This window comes from Fulmarus glacialis, unplaced genomic scaffold (assembly GCF_000690835.1).
Source record: "Fulmarus glacialis isolate BGI_N327 unplaced genomic scaffold, ASM69083v1 scaffold3667, whole genome shotgun sequence".
NCBI lineage: Eukaryota > Metazoa > Chordata > Aves > Procellariiformes > Procellariidae > Fulmarus > Fulmarus glacialis.
Window position 1 is genome coordinate 1,604 of NW_009224911.1, and position 12,511 is coordinate 14,114.

The window sequence follows — 12,511 nt, forward strand, 5'->3', positions numbered from 1 at the left end:
TCTCTGTTTTGGAAGCCTAACTTCTAATATTGTCAGCACTGCATGTGCAGGTTTAAAAAAAACCCCAAAACTGAAGCTTAAGTCCCTGTAGGTGTTAGATCTGAGGATATTTGTAAGTGTGGTGATCTGGTGATGGCATTGTCCGTGTACTTGACAGCGCACAGAGCACAAGAGACTGCAGTCTGCAGGATTGCCAAGCTGGAAGCCTTTCACTTGGCTGATGATAAAGGTTTCAGGTTATTATTACCTGCGCTGTATATCTGTTCAGGCACTCCTATATTGTATTTCTCGCTTCAATGAGCATTTAAAACAAATGCCTAACTTCCTTTACAGTCAGCATGAAAACGCTGAGCAAGATCTGGGAAACAAGAATACTAATGGTTTACAAAGAACAGTGTCATCGGAATCAACAGACTCAGGTACAGCTTTATCAATTAATAAATAATGAGTAAGGAATGAAAAGCACCGTATCTTTACATGGCTTCCGCTGCAAGCAGCTTCCAAGGTTTGGACAGAGACCTAATGCTGCCTGCCTGCAATCCCTGCAGCCGCTGCTCATTCTTACACTCTTGAAAGGAGGGAGGCAGGCAGGCACGCACGTATCTCCATCACTCAGCAGCTTCTGCAGCTGATGGGTTGGGGTGTGGGTTGGTTTTGGTTTTTTTAATTGTCCTGGAGTATGTTAGCAGTAGAGCTAGCATGGAGGAAAAACTGGTTCTGCCCCCACAGGGGGACTGTGGCAGAGATGGCTTTTTCCTTTTTTCCTAGGATGGCTGTTAAGACGTGGCTGTTGACCTGTCATACTTTGTACTCCAGCATGATGTTTATCGCTACCATTTTCAGATTGCCTTGATGTTCTGCTCTGTACAGGGTAGTAGGTCAACACCTTATCGTGAGTGTATCAGCTCTCCTTGCAGTAGAGACGGCTGAAGATGAAGGCTGCTAAAGATAGCCCAAGATAGGCTTCACTGGTGAATTGGATTCCCACCATTCTCTAGTCTGGGGTGTCTTGCAGATATTGGCTTGTGAGTGTTTATAGTTGCGTGTTGGGGCTGTGGTCTGCAGAACGGGGAGATAGTGTTTCATTCTTCATTGTTAGGATCCGTTGCATATCTGCATTCAGCTCTGAATGGGACCGATTTGAGTTTCTGCCCTTTGGAGGGTGATAATTTTGATGAAAGCAAGTTGTCACTGTGTGGTTTTTCTCTTTAAACCCAAACTGTGCTAACCTGCTCTGCGTACTCGAATCAAGGCTGTTGAGCAGGGTTTGTCATGTGGCTTGGGTTTTTTTTGTGGCTTTTTGTTAACACGAGTTGATTGTTTATCTGAAACCTGGAGAGCTGCATTTTAGTACTGATACTTGCCTAGAAGTTTTGGGTTGGCTTTTTTTCCCAGATGAGATGTTTTATCAGTGAAAATGAAATAAGCTATTACCCCATAACTTGTAGAATCAGGGAAGCTTCTGATACTTCATAGGTCCAACCCAGTGATGGAAATCAGTGTCTCCACCTGAATTTATGCACGAGTCTGACTGTGCATGGTACTTTCAGCCTTCAAAGGAACTTTATGAACCACTAAAACACAAGTATAGCTCGCAAACCACAGAGTGGGATAGAATAACCAAGCTTGCTGAATCTCCACTTTCTTCGTGTCTTTTCTTTTTTCCTGTCTCCAAAGCAAGCCTTAAGTGCTTACAAAACACTCATGATGAAGGTTTCTGCTGTGCCGAGACCACTACCTGTCATGTTAGTCAAATTAATTCTTTGTAGTTGTTTGTTTAGATCACAGTCACTGAAGTAGCAACAAGTCTTGTCATGATGGTATAGAGCGTATTCTGGTAAGCTGTTGGCCTGTCATAGGGCTTGTGAATACTACCATAATACACAAACTCCTTGGGGATCTGTGTTTAAGTAGGTTTCATATGTGACTGTGCTTAAATGCTATGTAGCTGTAATGTTTCGCTTGGTTTGTGCCTATGGAGTGCTTGTTGTTGTTTCCACTGCCCTCACATGCATTAAGAAGGGCCTTTTGACTACTTTTTTGGAATGAGCCCAGAATTTCTTCCTATAAAGAGGTGTAACTAAAAATGTGGCTTAAAAATCCCTAAAGGACTAAGTTGTTCATTAAGATGTCTGTGTGAGAGAATAAACCAAGAGTTTACCACGTTATGTGGTAGCACTGTGTTCTATGTGACATTCTAGGCAGGGCTAGGGCTGCTTTTTTTTTTAATTACTCCTATTTTTCTCCAAGCACTAACACCTCATTATGGATGGTAAAAAAACAGCAGTACGGAGTATCTGTATCTGTTGCTTACTTCTACACTGAGGTGAGGCTGCAGACTGGGCTTTCTACATGAGTTTCCTGTCTGAGCTTGGGGTCTTTCTGAGGCAATCCGTCCAATACTTTGTGTTTTGTAGATACTACTCAGTAGAAAACACTGTCTCTCCTCTGCAGGTTGTGCTTTGGATTTGCCTGGTCCTGCAACCTCAAACGATATCATGGAGGAAACGTATGTAACCATATGCTGCGCCTGACTTCTGGCATTTCACGTTGCACCATTAACAAACGTAGGCTAATGAGAGGCTTGACGTGGCTTTTCCTTCGCTGGCATGTGTGCAGTGGGCTCTTCTCTCTTAAACTTCTAGAAGTGTGTGCTGCAGTGCTCTGCAGCTCGAGATGCCAGGCTTTCTGTCTTGTCTGTGTCCCAGAGTACTTAACAAGTCTTGGGTCTGAGTTAATGTGTTGTACCAACCAGACTGTTTGAGCATGACATTGGCACCTTACCAGGAGTCTGAGGCTGCACCAAATTGCATGTAAGTTGCAGTTTTCACTCAACACTTAAATTACAATTTATGCTTGTATATGCCTTAACTGATATCAAGCAGTTGCTCTTAGCTTTGAATTTGCCACTCTCAATTAGATTATTTTTCTTTTCCTAATCTTCTGTCCCCAGGCATGGGGGACAGATGCCCTTGGTGTCTGATTTACTGAGCTCTTCTTCCTTTAACCTAGCTTCTTGTCTAAACAGTGCTGAAAAGAATTTGGGGAAAGGTGTCTAGCTAGTGTTTCAAAAACTAGGATGGGATAAGCTTGCTATAAATAGCTTTTGAGAAGGACGAAGTGTCATCAAGAAGTATGTTGGCTTCTGCTTAGCATAACACGCCATGACTTAAATACAAGGTTGATTTTTAGTGTACTATTCTTCGGTGCTAACTGTGGAGCATCTCACTTGCTTTTAGGTTTGAGAAAGCAATTCTTGAATCCAGCAGACTGAAGTAAGTATACTTCTATTTTAAATTCTTTGTCAGTGACTGTTGTAGCTTGTGGAGTTTTATTGGGGGGAAAAAATGTTCTATTCATGTTACTGTCTTTTAAAACAAAATGTTGAAATAAATCTTGATTCTTTTTCATTGTAGCATTCGAATGCCTTTCAGAAGAATACATTCACTGCCAGTAAGTGAGGGTGGTATTGGTCTTGTATAAATGTTAAAGGATTTAGCGTGTTAAGTGTTTTTTAGTTGGATACATTCCATAACTTCCTAATTTTCTGTTCTTCAAGAACAGCTGCTGTGGTACTTAATGAAAACTGTCAAAGTTACAGCTTGTAAACTCAAAATCTCATTCAAGTTGGTGTGAAATTTTGGTGATGTGGCTTTGTGACTAACGCAATTGAAGCATTTTGGTACCTGTACCGAGATGTCAGCATAAAAGACTCCTCCACATAGTTTGCACAAATTTGTAGTCAGAGACCTTACAGTCTTTATTAAACCCTCTTTTGCCTAAAATGTAGTTGTGCAAAGACTATGTTGCACAATACTGAACTGGCACTTCTGTATGAACGTTGTAGCAAAGCCTTCTGGGATCCAGTCCTGCTCTGAAGAGAAACCATTCCGATTCTTTGGATAGTGATGCTTTTCAACTATTGGAACAAGATGAAAATAAGGAGAATGTAAGTGTTGCTTTCTGTTGCCTGAGGTGATACGGTGTAAGAGGCGGTACGGAGGAAGCTGAATTAGCACACCCCTTCAGCAGTGGATGTGGTGGAAAAGGCTTCTTTTACTCTCTGCCAGGCTCAGACATAACAAAGTTTTGCATAGTTTATCTTGGGGGAACTTGCAGTGAAATGTGACAGCGCTGATTATAGCAACCGCAAACTGATTATAGGTTTACAAAAATTTGGAAGACTTTGATTGTGCAGCTCTACCTTCATGCTACTGAACCTGACTCCTTTTAGGCTGTGGCAAGGGAAAATGTATTCATAATGCTAGCTTTAGATAGCTATGAGGGGTGCCTCCAGAAAGCTCTTTAGATAGATCATCTCTTTCCGCTGCTGGCATGGGGAGCCCTGGTTCCTCACAGCAGAAATGTCCTTTTCCCTACTTGGTCTGAAAGGCCTTGCTGCTGGAAATCCCATCGGTAGGACTCCGAGAGGTCTCTACAGAAGAGTGGGTGCCAGGAGACAGCCTTGGCTGCCTTTAAAAATGATTGCTTTTGCAGAGAAGTTGACTGACAAAAGAAATAGAAAAGCCTTAATCCTGTAGGTGATATCAAGAGGATAAAAGCTTGATTATGTTACAATAGTGATTCATTTAACATCTTTAATTTGAAAACATTCGCCTTCAGACTATTCCTGTTGGCAGCAGGGAACCTGAATCCAAAACGTCAGGTAGTTTAAAAAACCTAAAAAGATAAAATGATCCTAGCAATTTACACAGTTTGTAATTTTGCTGCTTTTTACTTCAGGAATCGTTTCAGTTTAAGAAGCCAACCAAACCAGCTTCTCGTAGTTCTGTACATGTCCATTCCCGTGATGGAAAAGGTGTTCCTGGACCAAGGCAGAATTCATCTCCAGCTCAGATAGTAAGTAATACAGTGTTCTTTGCAACTAATTCTCACCTAATCTTCTGCATACCTACTGTCTGGGAGGGAGAAAAATTGCATCACGAGTCTAAGACAATGCTGTTAGTCACCACTATTCATGTGCGAAATAGAAAAACTTATCTATCTGCCAGATAGGAAAACTCTCCTCATGTTTGGCTCATGAGATGGTCAGAAATTTGAAACTTGGATTGTTTTGTAGTCTGTGAAAGATTAGTCAATACAGAGCTGAGGTTATGCTGCAGTAAGTCAAGGGAGCGTGGACGTCTATGTGGAATAAGAGGAAGCTAGTTTGAAATTGTTTTCAATCAATATGAATCTACCAGCAACAATCAATCTACTATCAATAAAGTAGTTGGCTCATGAGATGGTCAGAAATTTGAAACTTGGATTGTTTTGTAGTCTGTGAAAGATTAGTCAATACAGAGCTGAGGTTATGCTGCAGTAAGTCAAGGGAGCGTGGACGTCTATGTGGAATAAGAGGAAGCTAGTTTGAAATTGTTTTCAATCAATATGAATCTACCAGCAACAATCAATCTACTATCAATAAAGTAGATAATTTTATTCAATTCATATCTACTATCAATCAATCTACTATCAATCTACTATCAACAATCAATCTACTATCAATAAAGTAGATAATTTTATATTGAAGCAGATGCATTTGGAACAATGAAGCCAATTGTGTAGATGCAACTGAATCTTATGTCCAGATATAACATGCAGGAAGAAAATATTACCTTTTTATATTCTGTGGCTTAGAAAAAACAACTGGAAGAACATGATGGGTCCTTGCACAGAAACAGAGCCTGGGGGGAGGCTAAGTCTTGTCTCCATTCCTTGAATCTGGTAGTCCTTCATCCTGCTTAGTACTCTTGATCTTGTGCTTATCAACTGCAGAGTTTATATTAATTCTTGTTCCTATTGACACTACCCATTTCTCTCCTTTGCACCTTCGCTGGATAGCTTCTTCCAGAGAAGAGGGTTATTGCTTAGCGAGGCTAATGAAGCACTCTGCTGTCGTAAGGATCAAATAAAAATATTGGAACTCAGTTTGGGGTTTGCTCAAGTCAGTGTATTCAAGGTGGTGGAATAACCACCGTGTTTTCTGTAGTGCAGTGAGAGGCATGGAGTCACCTCTGTGGTTACAGCATCCTGCAGTAAAGAGAAGGAACGTTGTTAAAACTAACTGTCTTGTCTCAGTTTCCCACTGGTGAAATACCCACGGGTGAACAGGAAAACTACAGGCCAGCTTTCCTGCAGCAGTCTTCTCTGACTTCCTCTGAAAGTGAAGATGACGATGGATTCCTAGAGCTGCTGGATGAGCAAGATTTGAAGGTATGTACAAAGGAAATACGATAGACATTTCAAAATCAGCTCTGTCTAATGTTAATAGTCTGCCAACAATATCTGTCCGTGGTGCACGTATGTTCTAGCAGAATTCAGTGTGGTAAGGCACACTGCTAAAAACTAGTTACTAGGGAATCCTAGAAGACGAGTTATCACCATCTTTTTCAACTCTCATATTTCAGTGTCTCTATCTTACATGTGCTCTTTCCTAGTGCAGACAGTGGGATTTACTTGGGGTGTGAACAGCAGTTTAAGAATTGCTGCTGTTCCTATTGGCAGATGGGAATTGCATTACTAGAGAGAATTATTTGAATAGTTGGCATTTTTCTTTAGAAACTTGCTGAAAGAGCTAGAGGTAATATTTGCTTTCGAGCCATTTAAATAGAAGACTGTTTCTAACTGAATTTGAAATGCTTAAAGCTTTGGAGGAACGTCATTGTTAATCAATCGATGAATTGATGTAACTTACCTTCTCCGACATGTCTCAACTCGGTTCCGTTATTTCATTGAGTATTGGACTAGTAATTGAGTGAAGTTCCTAAAACTGCTCTCACAGCTGAATTCAACTGGAATGTTTGCCTGAGCTGTGCAGAAGCTGTAGATATTTACAGTCTCTGCCCACGGTGAAATAGATGAGAATGAACTTTCTTTTTTTCTCAGAACGATGAGGAGATGCCATCTGATGTGGCGAGCCTCTGGACTGCACCACTAGTCATGAGGAAAACGGACAATCGGGTGAGTGTTCTGGCAGAGCACAACAGAACAGAGACGGGGACTTTGTTCTGGCAGCTGTTTTCACTACTGGGACAAGTGATCACACTGTCTCTGATCCTGTATCCCTAATAACAACAAAACAAGGTATGGCATAAACCCCCTTCAGTATTCTGTATCGCTAAAGCCTGTTTACCTGGAAGACTTCGTCAGTGTGGAACAATGCACGTTGTGTGCCTATATAAGCATTAACTTTCTTTTTACAAAAACACTTCATAAATGCAAGATGATCTTAACTTCCTGTATCAGATACTCGTTGACACATCTCCAATACATTTTGCACAGACTTACCTGGAATGCCTGTAGCCCGATCTTCTGATAATAGACTGCGAAGGGAGTTTAGGCTCCAGCAAAAAGCTCCTTAATCTGCTGATAGATTGTTTGCTAATTGGTATAAAGCACTCTGCTAGTGCATCATATTGCTTATAGTGCTCACCCAGTCCACACAGCAAGAAAGAAGAGTTACTGGAAATGTAGGTCTTGAATTTAGATGACCCTGAGAACATCCTGCTGTTGCTGTGCAGTGGCAGTGTCTTCTATAACGCAAAATTTGTAGTAGTCTGAAAGTCTGAGGCTTAATTTCTAATCTAAATCTTTGCTAGACAACTCTTAACTTCTCTCCTTCCTCGCAGGCCAAACGATGCCGGCTGTTTGGCTCTTCATCTCTGCCTAGTGGTGTAGGAAGAACCACCCAGAAAAGGATGGAGAGGTCCCAGGAAGAGAATTCTCCGGGGAAAAGCAAGAAGAGGAAAAGCCTGCCTGGAACACCTTCTGAGGATTCGACGGTTGGTGGTTTGGCATCTGATGTTGTAACAAAGAATTGATTAGGATAGGATCTAATATAGGTGTCTGGTTTATGAAGGCTAATGAGAGAGCTTTTTCAGGTGAATTGCTGACCTAGCAAAACTGCATTCTCTCTGCATAGTGCAGGAGATCTGGGGGAGCTGGTGCAGTAATTGCATACTCCTGAGCCTGAGTTTTGCCTTAATCTGGGGAGTTGTAGTTCAGGGCTTCAGAGTAAACTCTGAGTTTTCTGTTATGTTGTGGGAAAAGGATCTCTCTGCTGTCAGTGCTTGGCATTGATCTCTAACCTGTGTTCCTCTAGAGTTTGAAAATGGTAAAGACACAATCCTCCACAGCAGAGATCGAAAGCATTTTGGACAGTGACCAGAGAGACCTTATTGGTGACTTCTCAAAGGTAATTCAAGTGATTTAATGGTCAAGTGTTAAATCAAATATTTTAATGGCCTCTCTTTGTAGAGATGTCTCAAACTAGCCCAGTTAAAGCACTTCCCTTCTTTAACAGTACATCTTCTAATTACTAGGAAAGGCTGTCGGTGAGAAGGGTGTTTTCATAAGTTAGACACAAAGCAATTAATTTGTGATTATTCCAAAAGACCTACAAAATCCCTTCAGTATAGGAGCCAAAAATAAAATTCTGTCCCTGAATTTTAGAATTCTTAGTTTTAAGTCTTGAGCTTTGCTGAAGAGATTCTTGTCAACAAAGTATCTGTGTTACAAAAATAACTGCTGGACACTGCTATCGCCTACGTGGCTCACATTTGGCATTTTCTCAATTAAATGCTGTCTGTCTTACAGGGTTATTTATTCCACACTGTCGATGGGAAACATCAAGATTTAAAATACATCGACTCAGAAATGGTATGTGCTCTGGGGACAGTAAGAAAAATTCTTTACTGGGGGGGATGGGAAGCAACACACAAACATCTTGAAACAACTGAATTCTGTGGGTTTTTTTGGTTTTGGTTTTTTTTTTTTTAGATTGTGTCTGTGCTGACTGGGAAGTTTGCAAGCTTCATCAAGGAATGTGTGATAATTGATTGTAGATACCCGTATGAGTACGAAGGAGGGCACATCAAGGTATGTTGACCCCGTAAGAGCAATGTGGAGTTCTCTGAAGTTGCAAACTGGGGTCACTTGGCACCGTGTGCGGCTGCTCTTTTCTAGCCAGTATCCAAGGCCGTGTGGATATGTTATAGCTGAGATGCCCACGTGCCCTGCTGGGGTGTGGGATCCTGTTACACCTACGCACTGTGTGAATCTTGAGACACTGAGCTCACACTTGGTTCATAGAGTTACTTTTCCCTCAAAGGAGGGAAGGTTCTGCTTTCCTTAAGCAGAGGAGGTGGCGTGTGTGGCAAGCAGGGAGATGGTTCCAGAGGAGGATGTAAGAGACTCGGTGTCCAGCATCCTGATATCTAGGAAAGCCGAAACTAGAATATTAAACTTCATTTAAACCACAGACTTCCAAGAACAAATGGTCGTGCAAAACATAATTGACCTTGAAGTTTGCTGCTCGAGCAAGCTGGCTGGCCCTCTCAAACACAATGAGATGGGAAGGGAAATCCAACGAGCCACAACCTACAGCTGTTGAAAGGGCCACCTGAAACAGGTCCAGGTCACCCACAGTCAGTGTTAGACTATCCGTAATGTTCTGATTGGGTTTGAAGGTGTGTTCCCAACGGCCAGAGAGGGTTGCCAGAGCTCCTGTGGGAAACTAAGGTGAGGAGACAGCTTGCAAGGAAGTGGGATAGGTTTGTTACTGTTCTCCACTCACTGTGTGTGCTCGGGCGTGGCTCTGCCTTTACAGGGTGCTGTAAACCTACATATGGAAGAGGATGTGGAAGACTACCTGCTTAAGAAGCCAATCCAGCCTGCGGAGAACAAACGAGTGATAATAGTGTTCCACTGCGAGTTTTCTTCAGAGCGGGGTCCTCGAATGTGAGTTATCCCACACACCCCTAGATAAGAACTTACTGCTGTGCTAGTGGAGAACAAAGCTTTCAGGGTGGCACAGTTACCCTGCTGGCGTGCTGCTTAATAGGCAGATTGTCACGAGTAGATGTTGATTGTCACCTCTGGCAGGGACGTGACACAACCCATGATGCGAATGGCCGTGTTGAAGTTGGGCTGGTGCTCTGGAGTGCTTAGAGACGGAAAGGGAAAACCAGTTAGCCCCAGCTTTGCAGCCAGTGTGGCTTGTCAGCGTATTCCTGATAGGCAGTGGCTTGCTTCTGTACTCCAAGGAATGCGAAGTTTTGGGTGAGCGCTGTTTTCTTGTGTTATTTGTCAAATGCAAGATTTAACAGAGGATTTTTTCCTGCTACAGGTGCCGGTTTGTGAGAGAGCGGGACAGGCTGGGTAATGAATACCCCAACCTCCATTACCCAGAACTCTATGTCCTGAAGGGGGGTTACAAGGACTTCTTCTTAAGATGCCGGGTAAGTAACGTTCTCTTAAATTCATCTTTTTCACACTCAGAAGAGAAGAAATGATAGATAAAGAAATACCCATGTATTCATAGTTGATCAGACTTCTCTTTGGAGTAGGGTGGTTTTTGCTGGGGTGGGTTTTCCTGCTCTGTTTCACGGTGCTCTCCTGTACTGAGAGCAGTTAACATCTGGCAGTGAGGCTCGGCTATTCTATACTTCAGAGCTGTCTTGCTGCCATAGCTGAAAGGTCTCACGAGTAAAATATAAAACTGGTTTCTGCCCTTTTATAACAACAAGGAGTTGAAAATGTTATTCGGAGAAGGAATTTAAGACTGCTCAGCCTGTAAGGACTAGGAGTGAAGACAGTAATTGCCGTATAACATTTCTCCATGTGGAAATGGAATGGAAGCCTGGAGTCTCATACTAAACTAAAATAGTAATGTTGAAAAACTCCAACTTTGAGTTTTCAGTCTCTAATTCAGAAAAGGAAGCTAAAAAATGCCCAGCAGCTCTCTTCCCAGCGTTGTGTTTCTCGTATCGCTTGGCTTCTGCTGCTTCAGCATTGTGGCAGCTGTACTCTCTTTCTCCAGCAAGTCCTCCCTGCCGTTGTGACACAAACGAGACTGGTGCCTGACTGGCACTTTAGTCCCTCTCAGGCTCCTGCACTTTAGAATATCTCTTAGATTACCTTCCTGCTCTGTGACTTGGTGCGTTTTTCAGCGAGATGTGAGATATTTGGCCTTTCTGTGGCCAGCTGGGCGGGGCTGTATGCTGTTTCCCAGTGGGATGCTGGGTCTCCCAGCATTTGGGCCGCCTTGGGGGTATGCCAATGTTCATGGCAGCGAGTGCTGTTTTTTTTGGCTCTCCCTGCGATCCGCTGGCTCCCCTGTGGCGGTGGACCCCTGGGTTTTGTTTTGGGCCCGGTGGGTGTCCTCTCCCGAGGTGGGAGGACCGTGGGCCTCAAGGTGGCAGCATGGAACAGCCGATGGGTCTTTAATGCTGGGTCTGGCCTGTGAGCCAGGGGCTGGCCCGTCCGAGAGACAAGTATTCTTCAAATCTGTGCTATTTCAAGGTGTATACTAGATGGACTGATTTTGTGTATTGATGTCTGGCAGAATATTTGGGGTGAGAGCTCTGTACAGGGCTGAAAGTCCTTCGTTTAATAGCTATCACTTCTGAAGTAGCTGTAATCTGAATATCACTTGGCTTTGTTTGTGAGTGTCTGGTATGAAACTCCTGCTCAGGGTGGGGGCTCTAGTTCTGTTTATTCTGGTGGTAGTTGTTCAGGTGGTTGCTACCAGCTCTGTCAGTGAGTCTTAAAGAGGTCATCGCTCCTGTGACACGCTGAAGTGAAACCAGCTTCTCTTTCCCCAGAGTTTCTGCGAGCCCCAGAGCTATCGCCCCATGCACCACGAGGACTTTAAAGAAGACTTGAAAAGGTTTCGCACCAAAAGCCGAACCTGGGCTGGTGAGAAGAGCAAAAGGGAACTGTACAGTCGCCTGAAGAAACTCTAAGGGCTGAACTGAACGAGCAAAGACTGCCTGTCGTGGGAGGGGGGAGGCTGCAGCGGGAGGGAAACGTGCCTGTTCCTTGCTTGGCGTTGTCAGGTACCAGCGCTCTCCTCGTCTGTTGTCTTACTGGGAACACTGTGGAACTTGCGGCCGCAGGCTTGAGCCGAGCAGCCTGGGTGCTGGCTGAGAGCTGACTCTTCTGAATACTCTTGTTACACTGCTTCGTGGAAATGGCTTCTCGTGTTCTGTGACATCCACAAACTGCCCAACAGTCTGCCCTGGGAGGGGTGTAGAGAGGCTGTCGCGTGCCATCGACATGGGGCTCGGCTGGTACGCGGTGTAAACAGTGAGGGTATTTTAGTGCCTGTTATTTTTTTAAAATGCTTTATTTTATTTAAATACAGTCAAATGAAGCTAATACCGCTGCAGTTGAATCATCTGGATTGTACTGAAACCTTGCTAAAGGGCAGCTTGCTGTTGAAGGGTGGGGGGGTTTAATTCTTTCTCTCAGCTGCAGCTTTGATTCTGTGTTTTGGTAGCATAATGCGTCATGTGAAGTAAAATGGGAAACGGTTCATTACAGCCAGAGGTCCCACCTTGCTGAACTCCTGTGTCTCGGTATGGGAAGCCTCTTGAAGAAAGTCTAAGGGAAAATTGCTTATTGTACGTAGATATCACGTTCACCTCATTTACTTAATCTAGATTGCTTTATTTCATAGTAATTTGAATTTAGCAGCTGCTTTAGTTCTAGAGCAGTTGGTGTTTCA

At 43.3% G+C, this 12,511-nt stretch overlaps 1 protein-coding gene across 1 annotated transcript; it reads left to right on the forward strand.

The window, feature by feature from the left end:
* Window positions 1–333: 333 nt before the first annotated feature.
* On the forward strand, window positions 334–11,747 carry CDC25A (cell division cycle 25A; the record flags this gene model as incomplete). The annotated part of the gene is made up of 15 exons (XM_009582288.1): window positions 334–419; window positions 2,455–2,509; window positions 3,240–3,275; window positions 3,417–3,453; window positions 3,848–3,949; window positions 4,744–4,860; window positions 6,082–6,216; window positions 6,889–6,963; window positions 7,632–7,784; window positions 8,105–8,197; window positions 8,599–8,661; window positions 8,782–8,880; window positions 9,611–9,741; window positions 10,130–10,241; window positions 11,607–11,747. Coding segments are annotated over 15 exons (1,435 nt in total), but the record flags the coding sequence as incomplete, so codon positions are not given.
* Between the last annotated feature and the right edge of the window lie 764 nt (window positions 11,748–12,511).